General features: G+C 56.3%; 1 protein-coding gene across 2 annotated transcripts in view; it reads right to left on the bottom strand.

Annotated features, from left to right (window-relative positions):
* Positions 1-2,213: 2,213 nt before the first annotated feature.
* The window catches only part of FAM163A (family with sequence similarity 163 member A), an 80,677-nt gene continuing 70,345 nt past the window's right edge, over positions 2,214-12,545 (bottom strand). For both annotated transcript variants that reach the window (XM_043567725.1, XM_043567726.1), the window contains exons 2-5: positions 10,590-10,681; positions 6,949-6,970; positions 5,893-6,007; positions 2,214-5,318 (exon numbers count right to left, since the gene is read on the bottom strand). In XM_043567725.1, the coding sequence (XP_043423660.1) occupies positions 4,911-5,318; positions 5,893-5,985 (501 nt within the window). In that variant the 5' untranslated portion in view covers positions 5,986-6,007; positions 6,949-6,970; positions 10,590-10,681 and the 3' untranslated portion in view covers positions 2,214-4,910. The remainder of the gene's footprint in view (positions 5,319-5,892; positions 6,008-6,948; positions 6,971-10,589; positions 10,682-12,545) is intronic.

Here is a 12,545-nt window from a genome sequence, read left to right as displayed (position 1 = left end):
GAGAGAAGCAAAAAGCTGCCTGAAAAGTCACATGGCAAGTGGTAAAGCCAGGGTTCCAAGCAGAGTCTGACACAAAACTCCACCCTCTGACCGCCATTACTCCATTACTGCACCTGCTGGGATGTTAGGTCACAGGGAGAAAGGAGCCCTTCCTTCCTGATGGCTGCTTGCCTAGCACACACAGCTGTGGCTGGGGGATGGTCAGGAGGGTGCTGTGTGCTGGGCACCCTGAGACACGCTATGGGGACTCTCAGAAACCTGAGGTGCAGGGGCATTTTTTAAGAGCTTGTGTGCTACTGGGTTCTCCACAGAAGGAGACGTTAGGCAGTGGAAGGCGGATGGCCACTGGGGCCGGGGGTCTCGGGTGGAGAAGGTGGCCAAACAGGGAGGAGAGAGGGGCAGCCTGGACCAGGCTGACGAGGGAGGAAGAGGTGCTGGCTGGCTTTGTCACTGTTGTCTGGGACATGCCTAGGTCAGTGCCTGAGGTTCAAGGACTAGGGGCCATTTCCATTCTGAACAAATAGGGCTGGGCGGGGGGGCGGGGGGGGGGGGGTTGGGGTTGGGCTCCTTATGCTTTTTCTTGCTTTTGTGCTGTCAGGAGCTCCTGGCCTCAGATACTTATGGTTTGGTCCTCTTTTCCCGGAAATGATCAGTGATCTCTGAGCAGTACTTGTAAACTTGAGTATAGAAAATGGGATGAGAAGCTTTGACAGTGGAAGAAGCTTCTCTCTGGAGAAACCTCAGGGATCCGGACTGGCATGATGCAGCTTAGGGGGCTGACAGTGTCTAGGGTGCCAAGGGCTGTGATGGTCACAGAAGCTCATGGGTACTGAGTTGATGGACCTGTGATCTTGACCACTGCTCCTGTCCTCCCGTCCCTGCCCATCTGGACATAGAAGGTGTAGTAAGACCCGAGGCCTGGGGCTGAGGCTGAGGGCACTCAGGTGCCACCAGGGAGAAGAACTGGGCCAGGGCTGTGACCCTCACGTCGTCTGGGGCTGCACAAAGATGTGGGGCAGCCCAACCTCCCAGAGGAGCCATCTGAGAGGCAGGGATAGAGTGGGCCTGAGCCACTTTGCAGGGGAGGAGATGGCTTGAGGTTGGGGTGGGTGTGGTGACGAGACAGAAGAGCTTCAGGTTTCTGTTCCCAGAGGACGACTGGTGGCCGCGCTGTGGCCCATGGCCACCAGGGCTGAGGTTGAAGCTGTGCCCCACGGCACTACCAGAGGCCTGCAGGAACAGAGTGTCTGAGCTCTGCAGGCCAGGCTGCCCACTGCCCACCCAGCTGTAGTCACACTGGCCCCGAGAAGGGGAGGGGGTGTCTCCCTCTCTCTCTCAGACACACGCAGAGTCCCGCACACAGATCCATCCTCATCCTCACCCTCCCCGGACGCTCCCTTTCACGCACAAAGCTATTTTCCGGGTTCTCTGGTCCACACTCCATTCCTCTCCTGGTTTTGCGGCGTCTGCCAGGTTCTGATCCCCAAACTCTCTCCTCTTCTGTCTCTTCCCAACGTGCAAGGGCTGGCAGTGTGTTCAGGTCTCCTCAGGCTTTGGAGGGTTGGTGATTTAACCCAGAACTACAGGTGGGGACACCAGGGGCCTGGACAGTGAGGGGGTGTGGGGGCAGGGAGCAGGGCGGAAGCCTGGGTTGCTCCCTGTGAGGCTCCCTGTAAGCGGGCTGGGCTACTTCCGCCTCAGGGGCGGCAGCAGCTACTATCTTCACATCCCCTCTCCCAACAAACAACACATCCTCCCTGGGTGCGAGTTCTGACTGAGGTAGCAGGGCGGGCGGGGGGACAGCAGGCGACATGGCAGAGGAGACCTATTAGTGCGGAAGCAGGAAGGGAGAAGCAGCTGGTGCATCTTGGTGTTGAAAATGGACATTCTGGGGGCGCCTGGGTGGCTCAGTCGGTTAAGCGGCCAACTTCGGCTCAGGTCATGATCTCACGGTCCGTGAGTTCGAGCCCCGCGTCGGGCTCTGTGCTGACCGCTCAGAGCCTGGAGCCTGTTTCAGATTCTGTGTCTCCCTCTCTCTGACCCTCCCCTGTTCATGCTCTGTCTCTCCCTGTCTCAAAAATAAATTAAAAAAACGTTAAAAAAATTTAAAAAAAAAAGAAAATGGACATTCTGGGAAATAAAAAGGAGCGTTCACTCTTAAATCCGTGCCCAGCTGCCCCCTCCTCAGGTGAATAACAGAGCATTCTGTGGGATTTCTATTTCAAATTCCTCATTTATTTTGACATTCACTTGGTTGTGACTCCAAGTTATCAAAGATGCAGGACAGGAAATGTGCAGCAGGAGCAGTGACATGGCGGTGGAGACAAGATGGCGGAGAGGACAGGGTGCTCCCAGCCTCTCCTTTTCTTCCTGTTAGGGAACAATTTGAAAGGTGTCCAAAGAGTGTCCCATAGCACAGACTCCATAGCTAAAAAGTGCAGCACAATTGAATGGGTGCGCTTCCTCTTCCGTAGGTTAGACCGTCACAGCTACAGGGAGACAGACAGGCAATCTGGAGACTGTGTCCTGTGCACTGTGGGGCTGTGTGGGGGAGGGCCATGGCCCATCATCCCTCCAGTGCCCAAAACCCAGATTTTGGTGTGTAGATTGATAAGATTTAGGCTAAGAAAGCTATAGGAGGAGAGGGGACTGTCTACGATGCTTTTCACTGAGGGACCCCAATAGATCGATGCAAGAAGCAGGTGATAGTTGACTGGGCTGTCTTGATTTCTCCAAAGGCAGGAGGTACAAAGGAGGGACAGCCCTTGCTGTGGCTGATTGGCTGTGAAATTCCCAGGCGGGGAGGCACTGGGGCTGGTCATCGGGAAGCCACAATGGCTGCTAGACCCAGAAGCTCATGTCAAGGGGGTGCACCTGGGGCCAATGAGGACTGCTCAGGGGATGGAGCAGGTTAAAGTTGCTGCCCTAGGCTGGTCCCTCTGGTCTGGGAGAGAGAGCTCATCACCCCCACCCAGAGCTGCCTCCCGATGTTAGGAAATGCTACCATTTGAAATCACTCAGTAGGATCAGACATGGTTGCTTTTCCCTGACCATGAAAATCATTTTGTCTGCTAAACCTGTGTTTCACCGTGGTCCTTCAGCCCTCAACACACATCCTGGCACACTGGATCAGGCTGTCGGTAAGTACATCCAGCCCCTGCCAGGGTGAGGGCAAGGAAAGCAGCATAGTGGGCAGGTCTCTTCAGGAAGTCCTGGCTGTTTGGAGTACTAGCGGGCTCTTAGGTCTATCTGGGCAGGTCTCATTTTCCTGGAGAAAATGGGGTCTCGGAGACGACAAATGACTGGCCCTAGAGCTAATGAGTGACCAGAGTGTGTGTGCCAGACCCCCAGGTCCTCTGATTCTTCAGCCAGTGTGCACTAATTACAGAGGAGATGCAAGGTGACAAGTGTGTCCAGACAGAGTGGAGCAAGAAGTGTGGTGAATTCTCTCCCTGCCCCGCTCTCTCCCAGCTGCACCTGGCCCTTTCTCAAATGCAAAATTTGAGATTCCAGCAAAGGGGCCAGCTCTTCCCCTGCCCCACCCTCTGCAGCATTCTGTGATGCCACAGTGGTGGGGAGGGGGGTAGGTATGCCCTTAGAAGGGGGGAACAGCTACCCCTTACTGTAGAGGAAACCAGAAAACCCATCAGGTGCTTTCCTTCAAGTGGCATAAGGCCACAGCCTAGTTCTAAGTGGGGACTGAGGGCGGGGCTTGGACAATTAACAGCACCCCCCCCCCACGCTGGAGACTGGCGTGGGGTTGGGGGAGCAGCGGTGGGAGGGAAGCAAGCCCGGAATCCATGGAATCCAGCTACCAGGGAATGTCCCCTGGGAGACTCTGCAGGCTCTCCACCAGCCAGCTGGTTGCCGTGGGGACCGGCCACCTTAATCACCTTTCACTCCTGCTGTCTGTGGGTCAGTTCTTCCTTTCTAGCTGGAACATCAGAGACCCTTCGCTCTGCAGCTCCCAAAGGTGGCAAAGCCCCTGGTGTGTGTGTGTGTTCTCCACCAGTTGGTGGAGAACACACACACACACACACACACACACACCCTCACAACACTGCTCCCGCACGCTGCGCTCAGGGAGGTGGGCCGGGGCCCCAGAGACCATCAGCAAGTAGACTTGCTTCGCTAAGCTGCTCAAACTCAGCAGCAAAACTTTGGACAAGGTTCTCCGGCAGGGGCAGCTGGTTCCCAAGGCCGAGAACGGGGATCTGCGGGGAGACAAGGCTAGACATGACCCTTTCGGTGCATCCCCCACAAACAACCTTATGCCGTGACCTTGAAAGTCAACTCAACGTGTCCCACGAGGAAGGGGGCCAGTACAGCTGTTGTGTGTTCTGGAATCAATGCCCATTATTGGAGCAGATGCAGAGGCTGTGGCCCTCGTGATGACCAAATACGAAACTAGACCGCGAACTACTTCTTGGATTCCTCGTAGCTCGCGGGTCCTGGGGAGGTCCCCGGAGCACCTCCTTCTCCCTCCTCAGATTCTCAAGTCTCCCCTGGCCCTGGGCCCCTTTTTCGTCCATCCCCCAAGGAGTCTGGAGGCCTCTGGGGCCTTTGCTTAGCTTTCCTGGTGCGCCTCCTCCCGCCGTCCACCAAAGCTGGGGGAGCGAGGGGAGCGAGAGCGGTTATGACGGGGCCAGAGCCGGCCGAGGACCGTCCCAGCACGGAAGCCTGCAAAGCCACCCGCTCCACCTGCCAGCCCCCACCTCTGAGCCCCGGGGCTGGGCCCTGCCCTGGTCCTCACTGCACTCAATAGCTTGGATTCCACCGTGGGGCAAGAAAAGCCAAAAAAAAGAAACTGAGACAGTCCTCGTGGGCTGTTGGAGGGGATCACCTGCCGCCCCCATGGCTCCTGCTGGGAGAGCAGCATCGGTACGCGGAGGGGTCAGGGGTGAACGGGGTTACACGTCTGTACTAATAGCCCTTGGATTGGTGAAGGCCTCACGCCCAGAGCCTGGCCACGTCACCGGGTAACTCTGGGGTACTGCCAGCTTGAGGGTCGGGGGTCCCCCTTCCTTGTAGTATGTAGGAGCAAAGGAGAGCCTCTCGCCTCCGCCCCCGTTGGGTACCATGTCAGCCGTCCGTATGTAGAAGGGGGAGCTGTATGGGGAGCAGGTGGTGCAGTGGCCGGCTGCCGCCCCACACGGCTGGCCGCAGGGCTCGCTGGTGAGAGGCACCAGGCTGCCTCGGCCGTCCAGGGCTTGGGAGCTACAGGCATTGCAGGTGGGGCCTCTGGGGTGTGTGGGCAGGTCGTGCTCTTCCTCCTCCTCGTCTGCATCCTCGGCCCTGCTCTTCTTGCAGCAGTAATACTGAGGGGAGAGTGGGGAGGGATGCCTGAGGGCTGGATGCTCCCCTTCCAGCGCGCACAAAGGCACCCGCGCCCCTGTCCACGGAGGACCCTGTGCAGAGAGCTTCCTGGTGTCGAAACTAAAATGCAACACCAGACGCCCACGTTCCACCAATACACAGTCCCAGCCTTGCGAGACCAGTACCTTCCCTCTTCCTTCCCCCTGCTTCCCGGCACGTTAGCTCCGGGCTGTGGTTGAGAGAGGCGGGGCGGCAGAGAGGAGGGGCATGTATGTCCTATCCAGGACAGGACTGGGGCAGCTGGGAGCAGTTTTCCGTCTCCCCAGAAGGATGCCCTTCCCACCACTCCTGAAAGCTCAGATACGCAGGACACACAACACAGTGACCCAGCATCTTCCCAGCACACTGCCTTTGGGGACCCCAAAGTGTACAGGGTGTGGGGGCTGCATGGCTCCCTCTGGCCACCCCCAATTCCCAGCCCCCTTAACTTATGCCTCCCACATTCCATGGCTTTGGGCTTTGTCACCCTCCAAGTGGGCCCCCCGTTTCTGCCCCCGGTGCCCCCTGGGGACTGACCTGGAGTCTACAGTAGCACAGGACGGCGATGATGCAGAGGAGAATGACCGTAGCTAGGATTCCGCCAGTGATCACAACTGTTCCCGCTGTCATCCGCCCGATGCCCCATCAAACTCTGCAAAGATGGGTGCGGAGAGGTGAGGGGCGGCCACACTGGCCGCAGGGCGGGGAGGCCTCCTGGAACTTTCTACACAGTTGGAGGCTGGGCGGACCTGAGGGCAGCTGGAATAGGAGGGGCCCCAGGGACTTCCTGTGCCTGGGCCAGCCGGACCTGAAGGCCTACGGCTGCAGGAGGGAAGAGAGGAGGCAGAATGCTCACTGAGGACATAATTCTGCTCTCTGCTTCTGTTCAAAGGATCTTGCCGTCTTTCTCTAATTCTCTTCTTCTCCACACACTCACCCCATGATTCCAAGACACAAAGACAGCAGCTTCCTCTCCTGAGGGCTTAGTCTGTGGCACTGCCCTAAATTTTCCCTGGCTGTCTCCGTTAATCCTCAAAATACCTCTTGGGATAGTTATCCATTATCCCCGTTTCACACACGGTGAACCGAGGCTTTGATTGGTTTGGCTGAGATCCTGTCCAGCCTGGTTCACCCCTGACGCCATGCTCTTAATCCCTGCCCTCCAGGACACAAACGGCAGACTCCTGAGCCTTTGACCCAGGTGGAGGGGACAGGGTCCGAATGTGAAAAGTTCTGCCCGGTTCCGCCCTGGCTCAAACCCACACTCCTTTCGGGGGCATCTCTCCTCTCTTTCCAACTCTTATGGAAAACAAGGGCAAGGTAAGCCCAGGGGGAGTGGGCAACGGGCAGCATTCTGGCTCCCGGAAGCTGGCGGCGAGGCCGGAGGACGGGTCCTGCTAATGCGGATAATGGGCCAGGGGTGAGCTCTGGACGTGAGGCTGTGTGGCCTCAGGCAGACTCCCTCTCAGGCACTGAAGGGGGACTTCCCGCCCTCGCGGGCACTTGGGGACCACGGCTGGCCCTGCTAATGGAGCGGGACGGTGGGAGGAGACTCGGCATCTTGAGGAAGGAAGAGTGACCAGGAGCACTTACGTTCAGTAAAGGGAACAGTGACCTGCAAGACAATAAAAGGGACAGAGATGTTGGAAGAAGTGTTACCCCTGAAAAAGGCCCCAAGGGTTAGATCGGTCCCTAAGGCCCTCACCTTGCTTTCCCCTCTGTGTGGTCCACCACTGAGAAAGCCACACGTCCCCAGCCCGGTCTCCAGCTATGCCTCCCGCTACTGATAGGTAGACGCTTCATTCGCACGTCCCTCTGGTACCTCACACTCAACTGTGACGGCCTAAGTCATCACCCTCTTTCCAGAGGGCTGCTCCCACCTCCAGCCTCTCACCAGGGCTGCCACGAGGGGCCTGGAGGGATGTTCGTCACTCAAAGGGCAAGTGGGGCCGGAACGCAAGCTGCGGGCCCCTGAGGAAGGTGTAGGCCCTGCCGTGTTCACCTGGTGGAAGGAGCGATTCTTCCTCACCCAGGTCCCTCCTGCCCCCCACCGTCATGTGCCCTGGCACGCTTTGCCCTGCCCCAGTTCCCTGCGTGCTCACCACCAATTTGTCTTCCCTCCCCACCTCCCACTGCCCCCCTACACGAATCTTCCGTCCACCAGGAAGGCCCAGTTCCTAAGAAGCTTAGAACCTCATGATGAAAAGACACTTCATATACCAGATGATATGGTGTGAGACACACAGACCAGGGGCTGTGGGGACACAGAGGAGGGAGTGGCTAACTACTCGGGGAAGGTTCCCTGGAAGATGTTACACTTGAGCTGAGTCCTAGAAGCGGACAGGGAGCTTGTCCAGTAGACAAGTGCAGAGGGCTGGATGAACAGCCCAGGCATGTGAACGACCACAGGGGGTTCCAGGACCTGTAGCGAATCTGCAAAGGCTCAGGCAGGGTAGGCAGGAAGTGGGAGAGGCTGTGAGCCAGGCAGGGAATTGGCATTTAACTCTCTTCGAGGCAAGGGGGTTTCCTGAAGAACTCTGGGTAGAGGAGTGCATGAACCCGCTTTCTCCACCTGTTTAGATCCTACCCACCATCCAGGGCTCTGCGAGACCTCCCTGACCTCCCCATAGTGGTGTTCTCTCTCTAGACTCCTACTGCAAAGCCTTTCCATGGGCCACTTTTTTTTTAAGCTTATTTATTTATTCTGAGAGAGAGAGAGAGAGAGAGAGAGAGAGAGAGCAGGGGAGAGGTGGAGAAAGAGGGAGAGAGAGAATCCCAAGCAGGCTCCGCACCAGCAGCACAAAGCCCAATGAAGGGCTCTAACTCACAAACCACGACATCATGACCTGAGCCAAAATCAAGAGTCAGATGCTTAACCGACTGAGCCACCCAGGCTCCCCTTCCATTCATTGGCCACTTTTCTTTTTCTTTTTTTTTTTTTTTAATGTTTATTTTTGAGAAAGAAAGAAAGCACGAGCAAGGGAGGGGCAGAGAGAGAGGGAGACACAGAATCTGGAAGCAGGCTCCAGGCTCCGAGCTGTCATCACAGTGCCTGACGCGGGCTTGAACCCAGGAAGCGTGAGATCACGACCTGAGCGGAAGTCAAGTTTAACCAAGCTAGCCGCCCAGGCTTCCCCATTGGCCGCTTTTCAAATCTTGTCCCGGTAAAATGCTTGTAAAGTTTCACATGGGAACATCTTAACTCCTCCAGTACTTTAGAAGTCCTTTGGGATCAGGAGTTGTGTCCTCTACTGCTTCCTACGCCTGCAATGTTGTACACAGTGCTGGGTGCCAAGTGGGTACTTGATAATCACCTCACGGTGCAGCGTTTCCTTCAGGGGCCTGGCAGTTATGACTCGGACCCACCACCAGGGGGCAGCAAGTTGTATCTATCCGCTCGCTTCCCATTTTCAGACCTGAGCATCACTGTTCCAGACCAAGTTGACTTTGCCCAGATGCACGGTGGGCCATGCTTCAGGGCTTCACCGGGCATTCGCTGGGCTTGGGGGCGGGCGGCGGGTGAGGAGATGAACCTCAGCTTTAGGAGAATGTATGTGCCCTCATTACAACATCAGTCCACTTCCCCTGCTTGCTCACCAGGGAGGGCTGTTGAAGAGACAGAGGCCTGTGGAGTGACCTGAAGTTGGAGGCAGCAGTGACCCACTCTACCTGAAAGTCTCGGCCTCGTCCCCTGGGATGAGCTGAGCCCGTTTTAGGATGCAGCGAATTATGAAGCTATATAAGAACAGTGCCCTCCCCTCCTTCTGACCTCCACGCCTGGCCTCCCCTCTCTCAGTACCCTGACGCTGTACGGTACAAGTGACCTGGAAACGGGGAGCACGGCAGGGCAGGCAGAGGCGCACATCTGAAGACCCATCTGAGGTCCAGCTGTGCCATTTAGCAGCCACCCCATCTTGGAAACTGACCTCCTTTCTCGCTTGTAAAAGAAAGACTTAAAAAAAAAAAAACTCAGCTTACAAGCATGACTCTGAGGAAAAGGTGAGATTCATGTGTGCAAGAGTCCCTTGGAAACTCCAAAAGATCCTGCAAACACAGCTATTTGTGGGGAAAAGGAAGGCCCAGACGTTGTCTGTGTCTGATTAAATCTGGCCTTAAAATCATAAGCCACGAAGGCACAGATAAAGGGCGGGCAGGGAACGAGCCAGGTCCCAGCCACTCTCCCTGAGGGCCCCCTACTAACGGTACAATTTGGCATTGAAATTCCCATAACCAGTGGCTCCTATTATTTCCGGTGGGTTCAGGTTCTCTCTGCAACTCGATGCAAAGGACAGCACTCTACAGTCTACAAGTGTGCTTCCATTTACGGCCCCTCCTGCAATAGGCAGGCTCTGAGATGGCCTCTGGCAGCCATGCCTCGGGTAGTCGCCTTCCCTAGAGGGTGGGTGCCCTCTGTGACTTACTTCTAACCAACAGAACACAGCAAAGATGACGGGATGTCGCTTCTGTGAATAGATTTGTAGCATTCTGACTACCTTCTTGCTAGCCAACTCCTTCCCTTGCTGGTTTGGACGCAGCAAGTCGCCATGCTGGGAGGCCCATGTGGCAAGGAACAGAGGGTGGCCTCTGGCCCTCAGTCCAATGACCTAAATGGAACTGGAAAATCGCACAAGTGAGAGTGGAAGCGGGTCCTTCCCCAGTTGAGCTTTGAGACGAAACTGTAGCCCCAAGACGCCTGAATGCAGCCTTCTGACAGACCCAGAGACAGGAACCTGCTAGCCACGCCTGGATCCCTGACCCACAGAAACTGCAAGGTAATCAGTGTGTGTTGTTTCAGCTGCTAAGTTTGTAGTAGTCCCATTGTACAGCGAGAGATAACTAATACACCTCAGCACCACGCAAAAACCCCACATGCAGGAGAGGAAGCCAGACCATTAAATAAATGATGTGCCTAAAGTCAAGTGTCTGAGTCAGGACCCAAGGGCCAGTGCCATAAAGTCTTCATAATACCCAGCTGCCTTCTGAGGAGCTTCCAAAGGACAGGAGAAAGAGGTCCCCTCCTGGGGCCTAGTGGATCTGAACAGATGGGTTCAGTGGTGGCCAAGTCAGGGACCAAGGACGGCCAAAGAGGACAAACCTGTTGCCCGCTAAAGACTCCCGGGCCTGCCCTCTGTGACCAGGACTTTCTGGACTTCCTCCCCACCAACACCCCTCGCTACCCAGGGCCCGGACACCTTCTCCTGGGGACAGAGGGTTGGCCTGAGCCACACACTCACGTGAAACAGCTGGGGCAGCAATGGCTCGGTCACACAGGCTGTGCCTGAGCAGACAGCGGTTGGGGGTGCGTCATGGCCAAGGACATCAGTTCCTGCCAGAGGAGAGAGGGGAAGATCAGTGAGAGCTAGAGAGAGAGGCCAAGAGGATGAACTGATCCCAAGATTCTGAATGGACACCCCCCAGAGGGCCTTGGCTCTCAACCTCCATGGCTGCCTCAGTCTCTGAGGCTCTTAGCCCAGGAGCCCAAGGACAGACCTGTAAGGCCACATCCTATCCCGTCTTTGTTTGCTGCCCTCAGCGCTGCTGTCCGGACCCCGCTGGCCAACACAGGACACTGGGCACGAGCTCCTGCCTATTCTGGGAAGTGAGGCTCAATGGGGGGCAGGGAGTCGCTCACGCTCCTGGAGAATTCTGGGCTGTGCCCTGGCGAGCGTGTCCTTGCTGCCTGCATGGCTGGTCCTTTTCTCCACGGCCCCACACACTCTTCCCCAAACCCTTCCCCACTCTTCCCTGGGCCTGCCCGTATTCCCAGTGCCCAGAGCCACACACTCCTTCCTCTTACTCCAATATCCTGACCTCCCCCAGGACAACATACCAACTGGACGGTCGGATGAGCAAGTTCACGCTGGTGGGCTGATGGAGAAGGGGGAGGCAGGATCCTACCAGGACATTTAGGAATCCAGTCTAGGCTAATTACTGGAGCTCCCTTCAAACGAAAATTCTCTAAATTATTTACAGGGGAGTCTGGGACTGAGAGTACAGGAGTGGGGAGAGGAAGGATGCCCTCTGGGGAGGCTTAGCCCTGCTCATTGTCCTGAGGAGGAAGGCCCCACTGGGTGTCTTTGTATTGAGAGGGAACCCAGCTGTTAAGTGAACCCACAGCATCACCTTCAACAGGGGATGGGCTGACCTCCTCAGGGTTCTCTGCCTCAGCCAGAAGCTGGGGGTCAAAGGGCAGACATTAGCATGCCTCCAGGCCCTGTGTTCATCCGAGTTCAGCTGGTCTCAGGAGCAGATTTCTGGGAGAAGTTGAGAAAGGCAGCTGTTCACCTCCAGACTCAGCCCATCCCCTCCTTCACCTCCCTTCTAGGTCTAGGCCTTACTGCCTGGAATCTGCCTGGGATGTTTCAGGCACCCCGGCTTTCTTTTCTCAAAGATGCTCTCACTCTCACTAATATGGAAATCACAGGTAGCTGGATGTCAGAGTGGGACTCTTCTTAAATTTTTTTTTAATGTTTATTTGGTTTTGAGAGAGCGCAGTGGGGGAGGGGCAGAGAGAGGAGGATAGAGGATTCAAACGGGGCTCTGCACTGGCAGCAGTGAGACTGATGTGGGGCTTGAACTCAGGAACTGCGAGATCATGACCTGAGCCGAGGTCGACGCTCAACTGACTGAGCCACCTAGGCGCCCCCTTATCTAAGTCTGATTGAGATGCCAATTGATAGAAATCAGAAGACTGAAGTAAGGTTGGGACAGGTCCCTCTTCCCTGGCCGAGAGCAGGGAAGTGTACATGGGAATGTCAAAACGTCTGTTTCAGGATCCAGGAAACTTTCTCCCACTTTGTAAAATACAGATGGGCCAAAAATTTGGAGAAGATTTGGTGCAGAAGATTTCCTTGACAAGAGCTGTTGCTGAGCCACGAAATCCTCACTCTAACCCCCAAGGGGCGGGGCCGAGGGGCAGGCAGAGGTTGGCTGTCCTGCGTCCTGTCCAGTAGGGCCACCTGGAGGCACGAGAAAAGCCCAGTCCACCAGGCTGGAGCTGGACATCCTGACGCCCGGGGGCTGGGCAAGGAGTCGCAAGGCCCTCCTGGGACAGAGAGATGTGTTTGCCTGGGCAAAGGGGCTGCCGGAGAGAGGGGCCCAGCAGGGACCCTCAAAAGTGCCCACAAAAAACATCCACAAAAGCAAGAGCCCAGGAGGCTTCCCCGGCTCTCTAACCAGTAAGAACTCCC

Source organism: Prionailurus bengalensis, chromosome E4 (assembly GCF_016509475.1).
Source record: "Prionailurus bengalensis isolate Pbe53 chromosome E4, Fcat_Pben_1.1_paternal_pri, whole genome shotgun sequence".
NCBI classification, from domain to species: Eukaryota; Metazoa; Chordata; class Mammalia; order Carnivora; family Felidae; genus Prionailurus; species Prionailurus bengalensis.
Note: the sequence above shows the minus strand (reverse complement) of the source record. Positions and strands in the feature narration are given on the sequence as shown.